The following is a 19,076-nucleotide window of genomic DNA, read 5'->3' as shown; positions in this document are numbered from 1 at the left end:
CAGTGCTGAGCACAATTTAATTTGGTGACTTCACAAAAATTTTTAGAAAATAATTATCTTTTTTTAGTCTATATTTTAAATACTTAATATTCTTTTTTACTCAAAAATCTAACACCATTACCATCTTGGCAGTCAGCTCCTTGACAGCTTCTTCAACTCTAGCCGTAAGATTGGATCTAGTATTGTATTATACCTCACATTTACAATGATATTATACTCCAATCGCCTTTTATTTTTATTCTTTAATTTTAAAAATCAGTTTTTATTGATTTTTAAAATCCCTTATATAAGTATTTTTCAAATTTAGGTTTATAAAATCAACTTATTAAATGTACACTTTTCAAAAATAACACAATGCATCACATGTAGGAAGCATAAAACATTGTTTTGTAAAACTTATTTTAGTTGTATACACACATACACATCACCACTCAAATTTTGTGTCCCCCGGGTCTAAATATAAAATGTATTTCTTCCCATGCATTGTGAAAATAAACAGTTTTTAAGAAACTGCTTTATAGTAGTCTATTAAACACGATCACATAATATAGTTTTAGAAAGTTTTTCACATTACAAAAATAATACCTTAAAAGAAAACAATTAAAAATTGCACTTAAGCCCCCTCGGTACCCCTAACTCCTGCAACCTGATATAATCATAATTAATATTCTAGAGTATAGCCTTTCAACTTCTCCTATGTATATACACATATACACTAAATTCTACTTTATGAAAATGAGATAATACCATATTATTTTATAAATTGCATTTCCTACTTTTAACAATACGTAATGTGAACATTTTGTTTTTTTATCAATAATTTTTAATAAAGCATCTTCCTAAAAAATTATAATTGCTTGAGGGCAGGTGCCTTCAATTTAACTTTTCAATAAGTAATACATTCATAGTGTTAAAAATTTTTTTAATGTCAAATGTAACAAGTAAACAATTTCTTTTGCACTCATGCTACTTAACTGCAACCCCATCACCAAGCAGCTAACTTTTGTTATTAATTTAGTTTCCTCTCCACCGTCATTTATTATTTTTAATTGACAGATAATTGTATTCATTTATTGGATACAATGTGATGTTTTGATATATGTTTATTCAACAGTCTTTAAAAAGGGCTTCATTCTATGTGACAAACAACAAATAAAAAACAGGCTAAGTCATGCTACAGCTAAACTTTGATTTTCAACTCTGACTTTTAGCTTGATGTGGACTACTGAGAAAAGAAAAACTAAAATCTATCTAAGTTCCCAAAGTAGTATCAAGTAAAACACAGAAGAAGTTACTTTCACTCAAGCATACACTTCCTATATCCTCAAAATCAGGCCTGAATATAAAAAATCCAAGTGAAAAGCCTTCACAGCACAGTTTAATGCAACACTATCACTAACGAGTTTCTCAAAACAGTTTGATACTATCAACTATGGTAAGAAAAATGACTCATTTTCATTACTTAAGGTGGGAGTATGGAAAGTAGCCACAGACTTTCTAACATAAGGCTATAATTACTAGCAGTAACTTATTCAGATACGCACTTCTACGACAACGAAAATTTAAAAAATACACTCTTTTGTGATGATAATTTCTGTTTTTTTTTTTTTTTTTTTTTTTACAACATGTTCTATTAATGCACCAAGTACTTACATCTGGAATGAAGCCAATCTCATTGAGATGATTACTCAGTTCTGGATCATGAAATGCAATCATCTGAGAGAAGACAGTCAGATACTCTGAAACAACAAAGTTTGAGACAATCATCATTTTTACACAGTACTCCAAGAACATTATATTCAAACATAGTTTTATTTATATATTGAATGAGATTTAATTTCTTCATGAGAATACTTTAGGTGATAATTTTGTTTTGCTACTACTTTAATTACTTACTGCTAATTATTAAACAAGCACACCAACAAACTGTCATAACCTATTTTCTGTCTTCAGAGTTACCAGTTCATTTCCTGAGTCACAAATTGTATACATGATAAATAATGTTTTCCTACTAAACTCTACAAGTACATTTTCTCTGGTAATATCAAATCTGCTTTGTATTTGTTGAATGTTCAGAAAGTGTAGTAGATCCTTAAATGAAGGAGAACACTTATAAGCAGTCACAAATGGAATAATTATGCTCAAATTTGTTTATAGATACAGATAAAATATATGCCTCTATACAGGCATCTGTTCCAGTTCTAATTTATTTCCATTTAAGACTTAGCAATTTGGCATATTTAGAAATAAGAATACCATGTTTAATCAGAAAGTAAGGATCCAGTAGGCAATTAAAAATATCTTTTGTTGATTCTAATTCTATTAGAATTCATAGAGTTCAGTTGAAATATGAGGAATACGCTTTTTTTTTCATTTTTCCAAAGTTACTATTCGTGCCAGTTTACTCACTATGCACTAATCTAAACAAGATAGTGCTAACAATATACTCAAGGGCAAGTAACTATTATATTTTTACTAATGAAAAAACCAAGATTAATACATATTTCAATGAGCTCAACTTTTTTTTTTTTTTAAATATAGACTGGGTTTCGCTATGCTGTCTTAGCCGGTCTCAAACTCCTGGGCTCAAGCAATCCTCCTGTATTGGCCAACCAAAGCACTGAGATTACAGGTGACAACCTCATTTTTTTTGAAATTGAAATGACAATAACATCATAAAACTCTTCTCTTAATAATCACAACTTTATCCTACAGTAAAGTAACATCTATTTTTAAAACCAATTATTTGGTGAAAATAATCTTCAAAAAATAATGTCTGCCTTCCTTTTTTTAAGTTCTTAAAGTTTTTACCTTTTAATATTTCAAGAAATAGTACTAAATTATTGATAGTCCATCAGTACAAGTAGTCTTCCCTTGTTTTTCTCAAATAATACTTCGCTTCTAACGATCACATGAATTTTATGGATAATATCGTTTGGCTGTGTCCCCACCCAAATCTCAACTTGAATTGTATCTCCCACAATTCCCACATGTTGTAGGAGGGACCCGGCGGGTGGTCATTGAATCATGGGGGCTGGTCTTGCCCATGCTATTCTCATAATAGTGAGTAAGTCTCACGAGATCTGATGGGTTCTTCAGGGGTTTCTGTTTTTGCTTCTTCCTCATTTTCTCCTGTCACTGCCACGTAAGAAGTGCCTTTCGCCTCCTGCCATAATTCTGGGGCTTCCCTATCCATGTGGAAATGTAAGTCCAATTAAGCCTCTCTCTTTTTTTTTTTTTTTTTCCAGTATCGGGTATGTCTTTATCAGCAGCGTGAAAATGGATAAATACAATAGATATTTCCCTATAAGTAAACATCTTACATGTCATATATCCTACACAGAAGAGCTTCAGGGCAAAAAAAAAAAAAAAAAAAAGATGAGGTGCTGTATTCCCTGACAAAGCTGAATTCCTCATTTAATGTGAACTTTTACCCATGCTGGATTTAAAAAAAAAAAGATACTCAAGTAATACTTTTTCTTGACTTGATGTTAATTCTACTGCAACAGAATGCATTCTATCTGTCCATTGTCTCACTTTTTCCTCTCTGCACAAAAAAGGTACAATTTACATCAGTTTCAAGAGTTATAGATCAAAGTGAAGACCCAAAATATATCTGATGGGCCCAGGGAACTTCTGGGTTTAACTTTTCTTTAACTTTAACTTTTCTTTAACTTTTTAATTTCTCCTTCCAATTAGTGGTATGTTTATAGTTCCAGTTTACTCAGAAGCCAGAGATATGTGACATCAACAATCATAAGCGTTCAACTGTATACCAGTGAAAGCATATAGTTATTAACTTCTAAAAAGCATGCTTCATTTTAAACCAGAAATACAAACCTCAGGCAATTTTCCACAGCTATGCTCCATTTTATTAAATATCATTCTTATTTGAGCCTGATAAAAAGAATTACTATGTAAAATTACATGGCTAATTAAGGAGCTACTGAAGAAATCGAATCCACCATTAAAACACTGTCTTACCACCACACCTGGCTAATTTTGTATTTTTAGTAGAGACGGGGTTTCACCCTGTTGGCCAGGTTGGTCTTGAACTCCTGACCTCAGGTGATCCACCCGGCTTGGCCTCCCAAAGTGCTGGGATTGCAGGTGTGAGCAACTGTGCCCGGCCAACACTAATGATTGAATTTGTATGTTATAACTGCATATACACATATATATATATATACACACACACACAGACATAAAATACATAAATTTATGTATTATTAAAAGTTATATGTTATATATTACTTCATATATGAAAACATAATTTGTAAAACTAGCATAAGTTTTGGTTGCTCAGGATAGGCTTTCAAATGAGATAACAATATGGCCTGTTATATTTAGAAAGTTCTGTCTCTAAAGAGAGCACATGTGACAACTGATGAAATCTGCACTATGTAATATTACAAATTATTTCAAACATTTACAAGTCCCTTGGTGTAAATTTTAAAAATATCAAAATAAATATATGCCTTTTGATTTGTAAATCAAAATGAAAGAATTTACGAGTAGTTACAAAAAAAAAAAAAAAAAAAAAAAAAAAACCAGAATAAAACAAAGGATTCCATGGAATCATAGAATCTTTACTCTTTTTAAGGAAACATTAAAATGTTGTTAAAGCTCTGTAATTGACATGTACACAAAGAAGGAAATAACAGAGTCCGGGACCACTTGAGGGAGGAAGATGAGAGGAGAGAGACGATTGAAAACCTACCTGTCTGGTACTCTGCTGATTGCCTGGGTGATGAAATAATCTGTACACCAAACTCCCATGACATGTAATTTACATATATAACAAATCTGTACATGCACCCTGAATCTAAAAGTTAAAAAAACCTCTAATTGTGATTTATACTATATAATGAGGATATGAATCTAGAGTCTTAACTTGAAAAACAGTGTTTTCTAACCTACACAAGACCTATATACAGGTAAATGGTATTTTTTAAAAACATAAATTAAGTTTCTTATTAAATTTCCCATTTAAGCTTCAAGTGAAGTTTATTATATTACAGTACAAAATCTATCTAATATAAATTTTCTGTATATTTGTAAAACCTTATACTTTTTAATTTTTGCAATGAAATATAAAATGAAAATAAATTGTCGTCTTCCCTTCTAATTGCTCTGTATTAAAAATTTTTGTTTCTCTCCTTGACAATCCCCAATAAATTTATCGTAAGAATTTTATATGACACTATCATATTTTTGTGCAACTGTTTATAAATAAGCCATCTGTTTTCCAAAAAATATAAGCAGAGACAAAATTTCAGAAAGTCCTACATATAGATATCCTTATTTTTTCCCTTCTGAAAAGTTTTTCAGCTTTCACTCTTTTAGCTATGATAAGATAAAAGATGATGGGTGGGATTTAAAGCAAATGTTTTCCTCAGCTCACATATCAGAAATGGTATTCTCAATTCTGTAACTATTTGTTGTTTTCCATCAGACTACTAGCCTATCCTGAAGATGATAAATATAGATAGGTTGCGAGTTACATATCTATTGTCAACTAAGAATGTGACCAAACCGAACCATTTGGTGATAATGTTGACTCACTGCACTAGAAAGAAACATGATTTTAATGCAAATGAACCTGAATTATTTCCCATTACAAAGTTTTCTGCTGTAAAATTTGGCCTATCTAGTAAAAGCACAAAAACAAGCATCAACTTCTATAACTAAGTGGGAAGAAGGGGTTCAAAATAAGAGAAAGGAAAGAGAAAAGTAATCTTTAGGGCTACATTAATAAACCACTTTCTTTCCTTCTGACATACCTTGCTCTAGAATCTACAAACGAGCTCACTTAATAGTTATCATAATAATATTTCTAGTAAAGGTAGGTAGGATGTTTACTGTTTCAGGAAAAATCTCCTTGGTCACATGATACAAGATATTCTTGAAAATCACAAGACTGTATACTACAATCTCCAAATATCTTATCAAATTAAAGTCATTATGCAAAGATGTGCACTAAGCTGCACATATATTAAAAGTAATGGAAAAAAACATAACTGCTTTTGCACCAACCTAATACAATGCACTACCTTTCTAAATACATAACTTTTGGAGTGAAAATACATATTATTTCACTCTCATTGTTATTGTTTGGAGGGAAAGAAGAGTTTTATACCCCATCTTTGACTACTGGACTTTAGACTTGGTATGTCTGTCTTCCTCTTTCTCCCCTCTAGAGTTACTGAATATATACTGTAGTATGAACTTATCTCCTAGTTTGCCCGTGAGAGTCCCAGTTGGCACCTGTAGACCCAGCATCTGGTACAGTGCCCCTTTTAACTCCCAGAAACATCCCAATTTAGTTATACAGTCAATCTAGTTATATGTGGTACTATATTAAATGTTGGGGACATCACAGTGAAGAAGATACGATTCTTTCCTTCAAAGGATTTAGAAAGACATACAAGTAAACAGAAAATTGGGGAAACTTTCTCTTAATTTTGCAGATTTATATGGTATCTCCTCTTAGCTTTACCTTTCTGACTTGTAGCAACCACATCTTCCAAGTGTGAATAGGTTTTATAAAACTCTACAAGAATACGTTTAATGTGCCAAAGTTTTACTGGCCAAATGTAGTCTACCTTGTTCCTCACTGGTCTGAAGCTGCCTTTCTCCTCAATAGCCTAAGATATACCTGTCCTGCAAGTTATAAACTTGTTTTCCAACACAGTTGAAACGCTAATCAATAGATTTCTTTCTAATTTCTCCATCTTTTTCCATACACTAAATACTCTAAGATTCTGAACCTTAGAATAATTTTAGTAATCTTAGATAATCTCAATAGCCAAACCTGAGTTGTATAATCAGTACGTTATTTTTAAATGTTCCCATGTATTGGTAGTTTGTCAACTCAATAACAATGTTTCTGGTGATAATTTGATAGTACCAACGATAATAACAAATATTCATTAAGTCAGAAAGTAATTAAATTTATTATATCTTAAAAATATCTGCAGGTAACAAGTCAATAGAACTAAGTTTAAAAAAAACAGGGTATCTTGATTAAATTGATCATTTTTCTACTGATCTATAAGAGGTGAAGCATTTTAGAGTCTCATGAGTGTATATATAATATTTTAGAAAAAACTTTAAAATAGAAAATATTTTAAGTTCTATTAGTGTATAGTAATAACTTTTTTTTTTTCAAAGAATGATTCAAGTTGCTATTCAACATAGAAACTTTTAACTTCTGGAAAGGCAATTCAAAGATTCAGTAAATATGCATTTCTACAATTAGCTTTTAAATGAATTAGTTTCTTATGACTTAGGAATTTTCCCAAAATTTGTGGAGAAGAAAGTGTACATGTGATATTTATGTCAACCAAAAATCAATGACTACTTTGAAGTGTAAAGCTTAAAACTCTACAAAATAAAGAGAAACACAGTAATAAAGAAGTACACCAATAAAATGAGAGGTGAATATTTCTAATGCTAAGCCTAAAATAAACACTTTGAAGAAAAATAAACCACTGTTCTATCAAACTTCAGTAACCAATACACAGTGTACTGTTTCAGCTCCTTCTTTAGCTTTCCATCTCTCTTTCCTATCCCACAGATCAGATTTGATTAGTGGATATTTTATCATCCCATTTTGCACTCTTTTACTTCAGTCCTCTTCGTTGTTCCCTGTCATAAGAATGTCTTTACCTCTTCTCACCAATGAAATTCCTATGCAAACTTCAAATTCATCAAGTATCTCCTTTTATGAAACCTTTCCAGAATGCTCTCTTCTTTTTGCTACCACACACAAGAAAATTGAAACCCCCTAAACTTCTTGCTCGGTGCTAACATAATAGTATGTATACCTGTCTCCTAGACTTATAAGTAGTCATTTTCACATTTATTTACCGTATCATACTATGAAGTCCTTTGGGAAAGGAATAAATGTTATTTATTGAAAGAATCTCAGTTCTATAAGCAGTACTTGGCATGGCCAGCGTCAGCACAGTTATATACTGAAAGATTAAATTTGGACAAATGATTTAAAACACTTTGTCTACTGATTCTTTTTTCAGCATAATATTAAAGAACATTTATGGTGGCTTTAAAGAAGTTCAAAATTAAATACTAATTCAAGATTTCAAATTTAATTTTATAGAAATCATAATTGAGGAAATTATTAATAATTAGAGAAACAAGCAATCAATAATTGTTGAGAGGTCTTTTAATTATAATGTTGGATGTTAAAATGTATTACTGATAAATTGATCAAACTAAAGAACAGTCTTTTTTGTCTTTTTTTTTTTTTTGATATGGAGTCTCACTCTGCCGCCTAGGCTGGAGTGCAGTGGCACAATCTCAGCTCACTGCAACCTCCATCTCCCAGGTTCAAGCAATTCTCCTGCCTCAGCCTCCCAAATAGCTGGGATTACAGGTGCCTGCCACCATGCCTGGCTAATTTTTGTATTTTTAGTAGAGACAGGGTTTCACTGTGTTGGCCAGGCTAGTCTTGAACTCCTGACCTCGCAATCTACCCACCTCGGCCTCCCAAAGTGCTGGGATTACAGGCGTGAGCCACCGCACCCAGGTGTTTTGGCCTTTCTTATAAGTCTCTCCAAATTCATGTTGTATACACTATAGTCTCTAATTTAATAAATTAAACAAGAGATTGTCTTGCATATCTGTATAGTATGCCTTTTAAAAGCATGTTAAGGCTGGGCGCAGTGGCTCACGACTGTAATTCCAGCACTTTGGGAGGCAGAGGTGAGCGAATGGCTTGAGCTCATGAGTTTGAGATCAGCCTGGGCAACATGGTCAAACGGTCTCTACAAAAAAATACAAAAATTAGCCAGATATGGTGGTGCATGCCTGCAGTCTCAGCTACTCAGGAGGCTGAGGTGGAAAGGTGGCTTGAGCACAGGAGGTGGAGGTTGCAGTGAGCTGAGATTGTGCCACGGCACTCTAACCCGGGTAATAGAGCCAGACCTTGTATCAAAAAAGTATGTTAAAAAAGTCTGTAATTAGGAAGTGCGGAAATTTGTCTTTTTCGTATTGGAAATTCATTATTAATATACAATGTATGTATCTGAGATAATGAAACAGTGGAAAAATAAAATAAGATGTCTCATATGGTCTTAAGAGCTGGCCATCTAGCCAGGTATCAGCCAACCATCTAAGAAACAGTCTAATCAGTTCATGTTATAAGACCTGTTTTTATTGCTTATTTGAGGATTCCCCAATTTTTCATCTTTATAGAGAAATTTAGCCCAACATTGTATATTAATTGAGCTTTTATATTTGGAAAGTTTAGTAAACATTACAATTTCATGTTAGCTTTGAAACTAACAGCCTTATATTGCTGATATATTTAGCTGATGATGATTAAATTTCTTTTTATACAGCACAAATACTAACCTGATTATTTTTTACTTTTAATCTTCTCAGTTTGTCTTTGGTCACTATTTGACAGATTATTTATATTGCATAGCTTCTAAAATCTTGTGATATTACCCAAGGTTTTATTAAATCCACTCATTTTTCTATTAACTGAAATCTGAGAGAGTACACTATTAATTCTATAATAAACATCACTAATAAGGGTAAGAAGGAAGCTATTATTAAGAATGAGGCACATCCTTCTTAATAAGGTACAGGATACAACCTTATGGAACATTACTTCATAAACTATGAAGAAGGTATAACAGGGTCCTTGCAGTCAATGGCCTTATTAAGGTAATCTATAAGCAAAAAACAACTTCCACTACAAAATGCACTCCTCCTTAATTAGAAAAAGTCAAAGCAAAAAGCTGTACCTTCTAAAAATCGTTCTCAAATTAATCTCAACTTCATACAAGTCCACACTGTAGAAAATGTGCAGAATTGGGCACATCTATGTCAAACCATACCATTTCAAAATACAAAAGCCAATGGAGTTTGCATTTCAAAATTAACATAGAGACAATGGATCATTATTTCCATTTCTAACACCTATCTACACTGTAGACACAGATATACAGGAATGAACACATGATTCAATTTGCTTGTAAACACAAAATTTTCAAAAAGTTTTAATTCTTTTTCTTTAAACCTCAAGGTACATGATGCTGAAAGAACAAATGTTTTTATGTGCGAAGCTATTTATCCATATTCTGTTCCTTCTACTTTTAGCTTTACTTTTTTGAGTTTACATTTTCCTTTCTGCTTCCTTTCTAATTATTCTCCCATTATATCAACCTCTGATACTCTAATTTTATATTCATTTCTAACCAAGTAAAATTATTACTAATTGAGATCCCACTTACTCAGAATTTTTGATAAATCAGATACAACATCCAGTACTCCTAATTCATTTATGAAAACTGGGTGAATTATATAAAACCATAATGATATGTATAACACAGAATCAGTTTCAAGTTGTTTAAAATAAAGCAGGAAGAATTATACATAGTTAAAAACAAGATCAAAGGGATATCTGATAAGCATCATAAAAACAGTAAATGGGAGAGTGAGCAGCTTTGTAGTCTGCTCTAAAAGAACAGAAAAACTATAAGAAAATCCCCTGGCCTTAAAATATACAGAATCTTGTTGAAAGGATATAAAACAGTACATAATGCCATAATGATAACACTAGCAAAAACTAGTACTCATAGTAACAGTAATATAAAGAAATAAATAATAGCACTTATTGAATATGTATGTACCAGGAATTTATATATTATGCTTAACCTCTACAATATTTTTATTCTAGACATGAGAAAAATGTTACCTATAGAAGTTAAATTATTTGTCCAAGATTATCCAATAAGTAGTGAAACTTAAATTTGAAACACTTACCTGTTTTAAAAGTGTGGGTTTTCTTGTTTTATTTTGTTTTCAATTTTTGTGGGTACATAGTACGTGTATATATTTATGGGGTAAATGGGATACACTGATACTGACATGCAATGCATAATAAACCCATTCAGGGAAAATGAAGTATCCATCACCTCAAGTATTTTTCTTTTGCGTTAAAAAAATCCAATTATATACTCTTAGTTATTTTAAAATGTACAATTAAATTATTATTAACTACAATCACCCTGTTGTGCTAGCAAATACTAGGTCTTATTTATTCTTTCGGTTATTTTTTTTTACTCATTCACAATGTGTATCCTCCAACTTCTACCCTCCACTACCCTTCCCAGCTTGTGGTAACCGTCATTCTACTCTCCATCTGCATGAGTTCAAATGTTTTGATTTTCAGATCCTACAAATAAGTGAGAACATATGAAGCCTGTCTTTTTGTGCCTGGCTTATATCATTTAACATAATGACCTCTAGTTCCATCCATGTTGTTGAAAATGACAGGATATCATTTTTTCTTAAGGCTGAATAGTACTCCATTGTGTATTAAGTGCCACATTTTCTTTATCCACTTGTCTGTTGATGAACACTTAGGTTGCTTCAAAGTCTTGGCTATCATGAATGGTGCTGCAGTAAACATGGGAGTGTAGATATCTCTTTGATACTGATTTCCTTTCTTTTGGGTATATACCTAGCAGTAGGATTGCTGGATCATATGGTAGGTTTACTTTCAGTTTATTGAAGAACCTCTAAACTGTTCTCCACAGTGGTTATACTAACATACATTACCACCAACGGCATATGAGGGTTCCTTTTTCTCCACATCCTCACCAGCGTGTTATTGCCTATCTTGTGGATAAAAGCCATTTTAACTGGAGTGACATGATATCTCATGTAGTTTTGACTTGAATTTCGCTGATCATCAATGATATTGAACACCTCTTCAGAATCCTGTTTGCCATGTATATGTCTTCTTTTGAGAAATGTGTAATGAAATCTGTTGCCCTTTTTAAAATCAGATTATTAGATTTTTTTCTACAGAGTTATTTGAGCTTCTTATATATTCTGGCCATTAATCCCTTATCAGGTGGGTAGTTTTCAAATATTTTCTCCCATTCTGTGAGTTGTCTCCTAACTTTGTTGATTGTCTCCTTTGCTGTTCAGAAGGTTTTTAACTTGATGTGATCTCATTTGTCCATTTTTGCTTTGTTTGCCTCTGTTTATGGGATATTACTCAAGATATCTTTGCCCGGACTAATGTCCTGGAGAGTTTCCCCAATGTTTTCTTATAGTACCATAATTTGAGGTCTTAGATTTGAGACTTTAATCCATTTTGATTTGATTTTTATGTAACTAGACAGATTTTTATGTAACTAGACAGATAAAGGTCTAGTTTCATTCTTCTGCATATGAAGATCTAATTTCCTCAGAACGATTTGTTGAAGAAACTTCAAGAACAGTGAATGTTATTGACACCTTTGTCGAAAATGTGTTCACTGTAAGTGTACAGATTTGCTTCTGCGTTTTCTATTCTGTTCTATTGGTCTATGTGTCTGCTTTTATGCCAGTACCATTTTGTTTCAGTTACTATAGCTCTGTAGTATAATTTGAAGTCAGATAATGTGATTCCTCCAGTTTTGTTCTTTTAGCTCAGGACAGCTTTGGCTATTCTAGATCTTTTGTGGGTCCACATAAATTTTAGGATTATTTTTTCTATCTAAATGTGGGTATTTTTAACTTCTATTATATTACTTCCAAAAAAGAGTTCAGGAAATTATAATAGAAGTTTGAATGTGGCTAAAGTTGTCCTGAATGAAATCAAAAATAGGTTACGCTATGACGTGAACTCTTAAGAAGGAGGTATACTTTAGGTAAGTTGAAGAAAGAGGGAATATATTTTGGGTATGCATGCATGGGAAGTGAGATAAATGAAAAGTATTTTTAATACTCCGATTACACAATTAAACATTTAAACTTTTTACTAATTTACAGTGGACTTGCTCCATGGTGAAGCTTTTTGTGAGCAATTTTGATTGTGAGAGACATAAATGGCAGTCTCTTATTTTCTCAAACTAGCATGCCTGCATTTGAACTGAAATGAAATCAGATATCAAATATCCATTAGAAAAATACCATAATTCTTTGTGGATTTGGAGGAAAGACCGAACTTTCTAATTTCTCTTTATGGATTTTATTGGATGGACCATCATATTTTGAGGGTCAAAATCTTAAATTTAATCAAATATTACATCAACACACCAGTACATCAGCAGTTTCCCTGCAGAAAGTCACGGAAAGACATTTGCTTACCTTGTATTACATGTGAGTTGTCTTTTAAGAAGAAGTTATACAGATATTTGGGAATAAAAGCAGACATACATGCATAAGCCAAGGCTAAAAGAGAATAAGGCAAAGGCATGTAAAAAATTAGTTAACAGGGTAGATGACCAGCTGTAATGCATTCACTTAGCACATATTCCTTGAATCTACTATTAAATAACAGTTATGATAGCAAGTGCTAGAAAAACAAAATTGAGAGATAAAAGTCTCTATGCTTTAAAATAGAAAACATTTTAGACAACAGAAAATAATAATTCTATAACTTAAATTTTAAACTACTGTGACAATCATTATCACACAATAATCAAAACTTTTATTACCTAAACGTTGTTTCTTAAAATTTCTAAGCATGATCATTACTAGTAAGTTATACAGACCTCACGATCCTTAATTGCTGCTGATGCAAACAAGAATCTACGAACTTTGGATTTAGGAATAGTGTTATAATTCACATTTTCAAACACAGACCCCTGACTACGCTTGGGTCAGTATGAGTGATAATTGGCTATGCCTAATTAAACATAGTAAAAAACTCTAGTTTAGATTAATGAGTGAGAATATCAGAGAACAGAGTATTTTAAAAATAATTCAAAGAGTAAAATTTCATTTCTCTGGGATTATGCTATTTCTACTTAATTCCAGAAATTGATGCAAATTTGGTCATGAAATAGATAGAATCTGAAAATAGGGAGATGGTCAGATAAGGCATCTAGACATTCAAGCTATATATAGTAACACACTCTACATGTGATTTCAGGGATTGGAGTTATTCGAATTTAGTATTTATTGAAAAGCCTACAATAATAAAGTTATTGCAGAAAGGCAGGGAAAAAAAACCTGCCATTGAAAAAGGGCTGTCAAAAAATATTACATTAGTATATAAGTATTAGAATACAAGACAGACACAAGATAAATTTTTATAAATACAAAGTGCTTTATGAGCTCAAGAAGGAGAATAAGAAAAGTCTTCATTAAGGAAGAGGTATCCAAAATGATTATAGGCTTTGGAGATACAAGATTATGGAAAAGTGCTGCCATAATTGATTTCTTTAAAAATTCTTTAGAAAGTATACTTAGACAAAAATTAATCTCTAAGGAATTTAGAATAATCAAATTCCACTAAATTTCTAGTAATATCTTTAGCATAAATGAAACTCTCCAGTAATAAATTAATCCTTCACATCTCTCAAATGAGTCTATAATAGATTATTTCACAGAAATCTACCAGGAAGAGAAAAAGAACCTTAAAACAAAAACAAAAACCTTTCATGTCTGAATTACATATTTTAGAATATTATGTGCAATGATTATTTAAATGATAAAGAGGCTTACCTTCATTATTGAAGTTTAGATACAGGAATGGAGCACAGAGTGAGTCAAGACCTAATGCAGAGGGGTTGGGAGAAAGAAATCTAATAAATATAATCTAGTAGAATTGAAGATATATATCTTATTCAGTTCTTTGCATTACCTCCAAGTAGATTAAACATTAGAAGTATTATCCATCCAGAAATATGTCACCTCACGATTTACTGTGGGGATTAAGTGATAGTGTAGCACACAGTATGTGTCCAATATGAATCAGCTATTATTATTATCCAGATTATTATGAGTCGAAAAGAGAAATACAATAATAGAAAAATGGAAGAAAGTTACAATTCTTTGGATATTGTCCCATCTCTGACCCTAAGTGTACAATTCTGGCAATTACTTAATATCTTCTGACATACTTTCTCGTCTAGGAAATGGAGTTTCACCTATGTTCTTTTTCTTTGGGATAATGAAAAAAAATTCTTTAAAAATTGTGAAGTGAATTCCAAATATATGACATTTCTTTTATTGATAATAATGATGTGCATGTATTGTCATGTTGAAAGAATGTACATAAATCTACCTACAACTGTTAGGAGGATATAGAATAGCTCTGAAATACACAGAGCTAAGAAAAATAATACCTTTATTTAAACTATGGCCAGTAAGAAATAGAGAACTGAAATATAAAAATAGCCGCTTATAACAACACATTCAAAAATAGGGTTGGAATGGGTTTCTCATTCTTTATCAAACACAAAAATAATAATGGCAAAGCTAAAAATAAAAGATATGAACCATTAAAGATACAAGGGGAAAAAAGACAAATAAAATGAGGACTTTAGGATGAGAGCCTATTTTTAAGTCCTAATAGCCATGGTAAGTATAAATTAGAAATCATTAACTATAAGAATCTCAACTAGCCCCAACTGATTTAACAGTGTGCATAGGCGTTTAAAAAATGTATCCACAAAGATGATAACAGCTCCAAATACCTTTCTGCTTTGCTAATCAACTTGCATATTAAATATTATGTTTTTAAATGATATCTACTAGGATTTAGACAAAGATTTAAAAAAATGCTTGGATGTAAACCTCTCAAAAAATGAATCAGAGCTTCAATATTGACTTTTTCCGAAGACAAGGATGTTTAGATATTTTAATTTTTTTAAAATGTCAGTTATGCAACAATCTCCTAATACTACAGAGGAGTTTTAATGACTATAAAAGTTACCTTGCCAATACACAAGATCAGGATGAGACACTACCCAGGCTTTTAATACACGCCTAAATTTTGCATGACCTTCTGGTGATGATAACAGTTCATCATACTGATGACAGCGAGGAATATCCACTTCAATCTGTTAAAATAGCAAAATAATAAGGTGAAACAGTAATTGTGTAATCAGCAATAAACCCTTAATCTTTATTCATTAAATAAGGAAAAGGAGAAGCCATAATACAAATTTCAAAACAGACCAACTTCTTAAGTGCCTAATTTTTTGAATTTTTTAATTGATCTTATGGAAACACTAAAGATGTTGTATGTATACTTAAACAGGAGAATCAGACCATTTCTTTTGAAAGGTATGTGTTAATATACTTTTAAAAAATATTTTCCTTTATAGTCTGGTCCAAATGAAGGGCAAATTTTTCAGATGAAGAACTATAGTATTTTTAAAAAGGTAACTTGACCTTAAAGTCCTTTAAGGTATTGTTCTAAGTTATAAGCATAAGAGTTATGGCTTCTCTAACAATGTATGTATGCAGCAGTGTGTCTGTATTCATGAGAGAAAGAGGCTTTCTTCAGGCTCCTTCCTAAAATTTAAATATTTGACAGAATTATCTTAGGTTGCTTAAGAAAATCTAAATCATACTTGTCTATCTGTAGGAATTGGAGTGTCTTTATCAATTGCATCGTACTTGGCATGAATAGCTCCCTGCAAAAAATAAAAGAAGATATATTAGTTTATCATATCCTTAATACAACTAGTAATATAGAAAAATCTATTTTTTACAAATATCTATCTTTGGAAACCTACCCAACTACAGATAAGCACATTCAAACGCAGTGTAGAACTCATCTTAAGAGAAATTTTCTGTGTCTTTGACAATCTATGATGAAAGTCTCTGATAAGTCACAATTTGCCATTATGCTGAGGCAAACTCTTGAATTATAAATACCACAACATGAATGTTGTGGATTAATTACTTAGCTAGTAAGTATGTTTGGCTGACCTCCCAGCCCCTACAACATAACACAACCTTGTTATGTTATGTCTATAATTACATGATAGAATCATTAGGGCCTAAAGAGGTCATTTACAATTTTCAGTTACACACTGTTAAAAATTAAAAATAACTGAATAAATGACTACAAATTTTGGTCATGTTCTATAGGACCAAGCATGAAAAAAATAACATTATTCTGGCTTATTATCATGGTAGAGAAAGAGCCAGGAAGTAGGGTTCAAACTCCAATATCTGCTATATCAACTTCTTTGAGACATTCATTTAATGAGAGTTGGAAAACCTGATACCTGAAGTCCTCTTGGACTTTAGCATTATATTGTTCTACAAGTCTAATGATTACTGTATGATATTGAACCACTGGCATTCTTGTAAAGTAACCAACCAAACTCAAAGGTATTTGCAGACTCTTATCAAGGGAATCAGGAATGAAGAAAGGAAATTCTTCAAACAGAGAATTGAAAAGGATTAAAAATAGTTGAGGATTTTTTTTAAATATTTTTTTTAGAGACAGGGTTTAGTTCTATCATCCAGGGTAGAGTGCAGTGGCACAATCAAGGTTCATTGAAGCCTCGAACTCCTGGGCTCAAGTAACCCTCCTGCCTCAGCTTTCCAAGAAGCTGGGACCACAGGCATGTGCCACCATTCCTGACTGGAATTCTTAAAAAGGAAGGATAATTATCTAAAAGAGAATATAAGACGACAAGATGACAAAGAAATTGACAAGAAATGAAAAAAATCTGGCTAGAAGTTGGCCCGTTGTCATGATTGATGTCATCGGAGTTCTCTGTTAGTATTGCAGACCACCACAATTTGTGACACCTCTCCCTTCCTCACAATCACAGAGAAAGTGTTATAGAAGACATGGGAGCTATTTCTCTTGGTAGCACATTCCAGGTGGAACAGGTGTGCCAAAAGCCACTAAATTATGTTAGTGATTTTGACATGTCAGATTAGATTGAAAGATTTCTCCAAATTTAGAACCATTTATAAACAGATAATCATATTCTATAATAAGCATACTTCATAAGCAGGACTACCCACTTGTAACTGACATATATTCTTAAAATATTCCTTGGTAATAATCAAAACATTTTCTGTGACCACCATTAAATGAAATATTAAATAGCACAATCTAATAAACCCTCAATTATATTTTTCTTTTCTATTGTTTTCCTATGTTCCTTCCACTTAAAATTGCCAAATATTCTAATGCTTATATTTTACTATATAATTTTCTAGTAACTGGAAAAATACATATTTGGAAAGCACTCTCCTTCTTCATCTTTTCTTAGCATAATTAATCAGCTTCTAACCTTTTCTTTTTTCCTTACCTCAACTCCCAGAAGAGCAGCCCAGGTTAAACCTCTCAAAAGAGGAGGAATGTCAATTCTTGCTTCTTTCCAGATTTGATTTTTTTTATATGGATAAGCCTATATCAAAAAAGAAATGAAAACGACTCAAATTACCTAGTGCCATCTTTCAGTCTAGACAGTTCTGAATATACCCATGATAAAACTTAAGTGACTTGCAATAAATTTCAAAGTACGTGCAATTATTGTGTCTGGTGTTATTAATACATATAAATAAGCAGTAGAATGAATCCTTAACACCTTGCAAAATTTATATTATATAATTAAGAAGAGGAGCTGATTCTATCTATTTTTAAATCCTTCCTCTCTATTTGATGCTCTGGGAGGATTTAAAATGAGTCATTTTAAATGAAGGATAATAGTACCAGCCTCATACGGGTTAAATAAGACAATGCAGGTAAAGCACTCTGTTAAAAACGTGGTGACAGAGAAGTGTTCAATCACTATAAGCTACTATTATGGGTACTTCTGCATTTTGCATATAAATTTGTACTTTTATAAATTTGTGTCTTAGGAGAAATTTCTAGAAGAGTATTAATAGGACAAAGGACACAGATGTTGTTAAGGTTCTTGATATATGCATTCAAATTGTTTTACAAAATGTTTCAGTACATTCACATTTATTCCAACAGAATGAGAGTTCCAATATCATTGCATCTGTGCTCACTTTGCGAATGTGGTATGGAAAATCAATCCGATTTTAATTTATATATATTTTTTCATTCCTAGTGAAGATGAACAATTTGAAAAGATTTACTAGTTGTATTTATATTATGTACTCTATCCATTTCTCTGTTTCAATATTGATGTTTTTCCTGTTGACTTTTAAGTCTTCTTTTAAAAAATAAGGACATTAAAGACATAACATATCAGAATCTCTGGGACACATTTAAAGCAGTGTGTAGAGAGAAATTTATAGCACTAAATGCCCACAAGAGAAAGCTGGAAAGATCTAAAATTGACACTCTAACATCACAATTGAAAGAACTAGAGAAG

The 19,076-nt window shown here is 31.9% G+C and overlaps 1 protein-coding gene across 1 annotated transcript in view; it reads right to left on the bottom strand.

Moving 5' to 3' along the window:
* Positions 1-19,076, bottom strand: part of TBCK (TBC1 domain containing kinase) — a 245,377-nt gene that overhangs the window by 141,795 nt on the left and 84,506 nt on the right. The window contains exons 15-20 of the mRNA XM_011966312.1: positions 18,042-18,140; positions 16,335-16,397; positions 15,692-15,818; positions 14,479-14,529; positions 13,117-13,200; positions 1,654-1,739 (exon numbers count right to left, since the gene is read on the bottom strand). Coding sequence (XP_011821702.1) covers positions 1,654-1,739; positions 13,117-13,200; positions 14,479-14,529; positions 15,692-15,818; positions 16,335-16,397; positions 18,042-18,140 — 510 coding nt within the window. The remainder of the gene's footprint in view (positions 1-1,653; positions 1,740-13,116; positions 13,201-14,478; positions 14,530-15,691; positions 15,819-16,334; positions 16,398-18,041; positions 18,141-19,076) is intronic.

Source organism: Mandrillus leucophaeus, unplaced genomic scaffold, assembly GCF_000951045.1.
Source record: "Mandrillus leucophaeus isolate KB7577 unplaced genomic scaffold, Mleu.le_1.0 Scaffold756, whole genome shotgun sequence".
Lineage (NCBI taxonomy): Eukaryota > Metazoa > Chordata > Mammalia > Primates > Cercopithecidae > Mandrillus > Mandrillus leucophaeus.
This window is presented reverse-complemented; position numbering and strand designations above follow the sequence as displayed.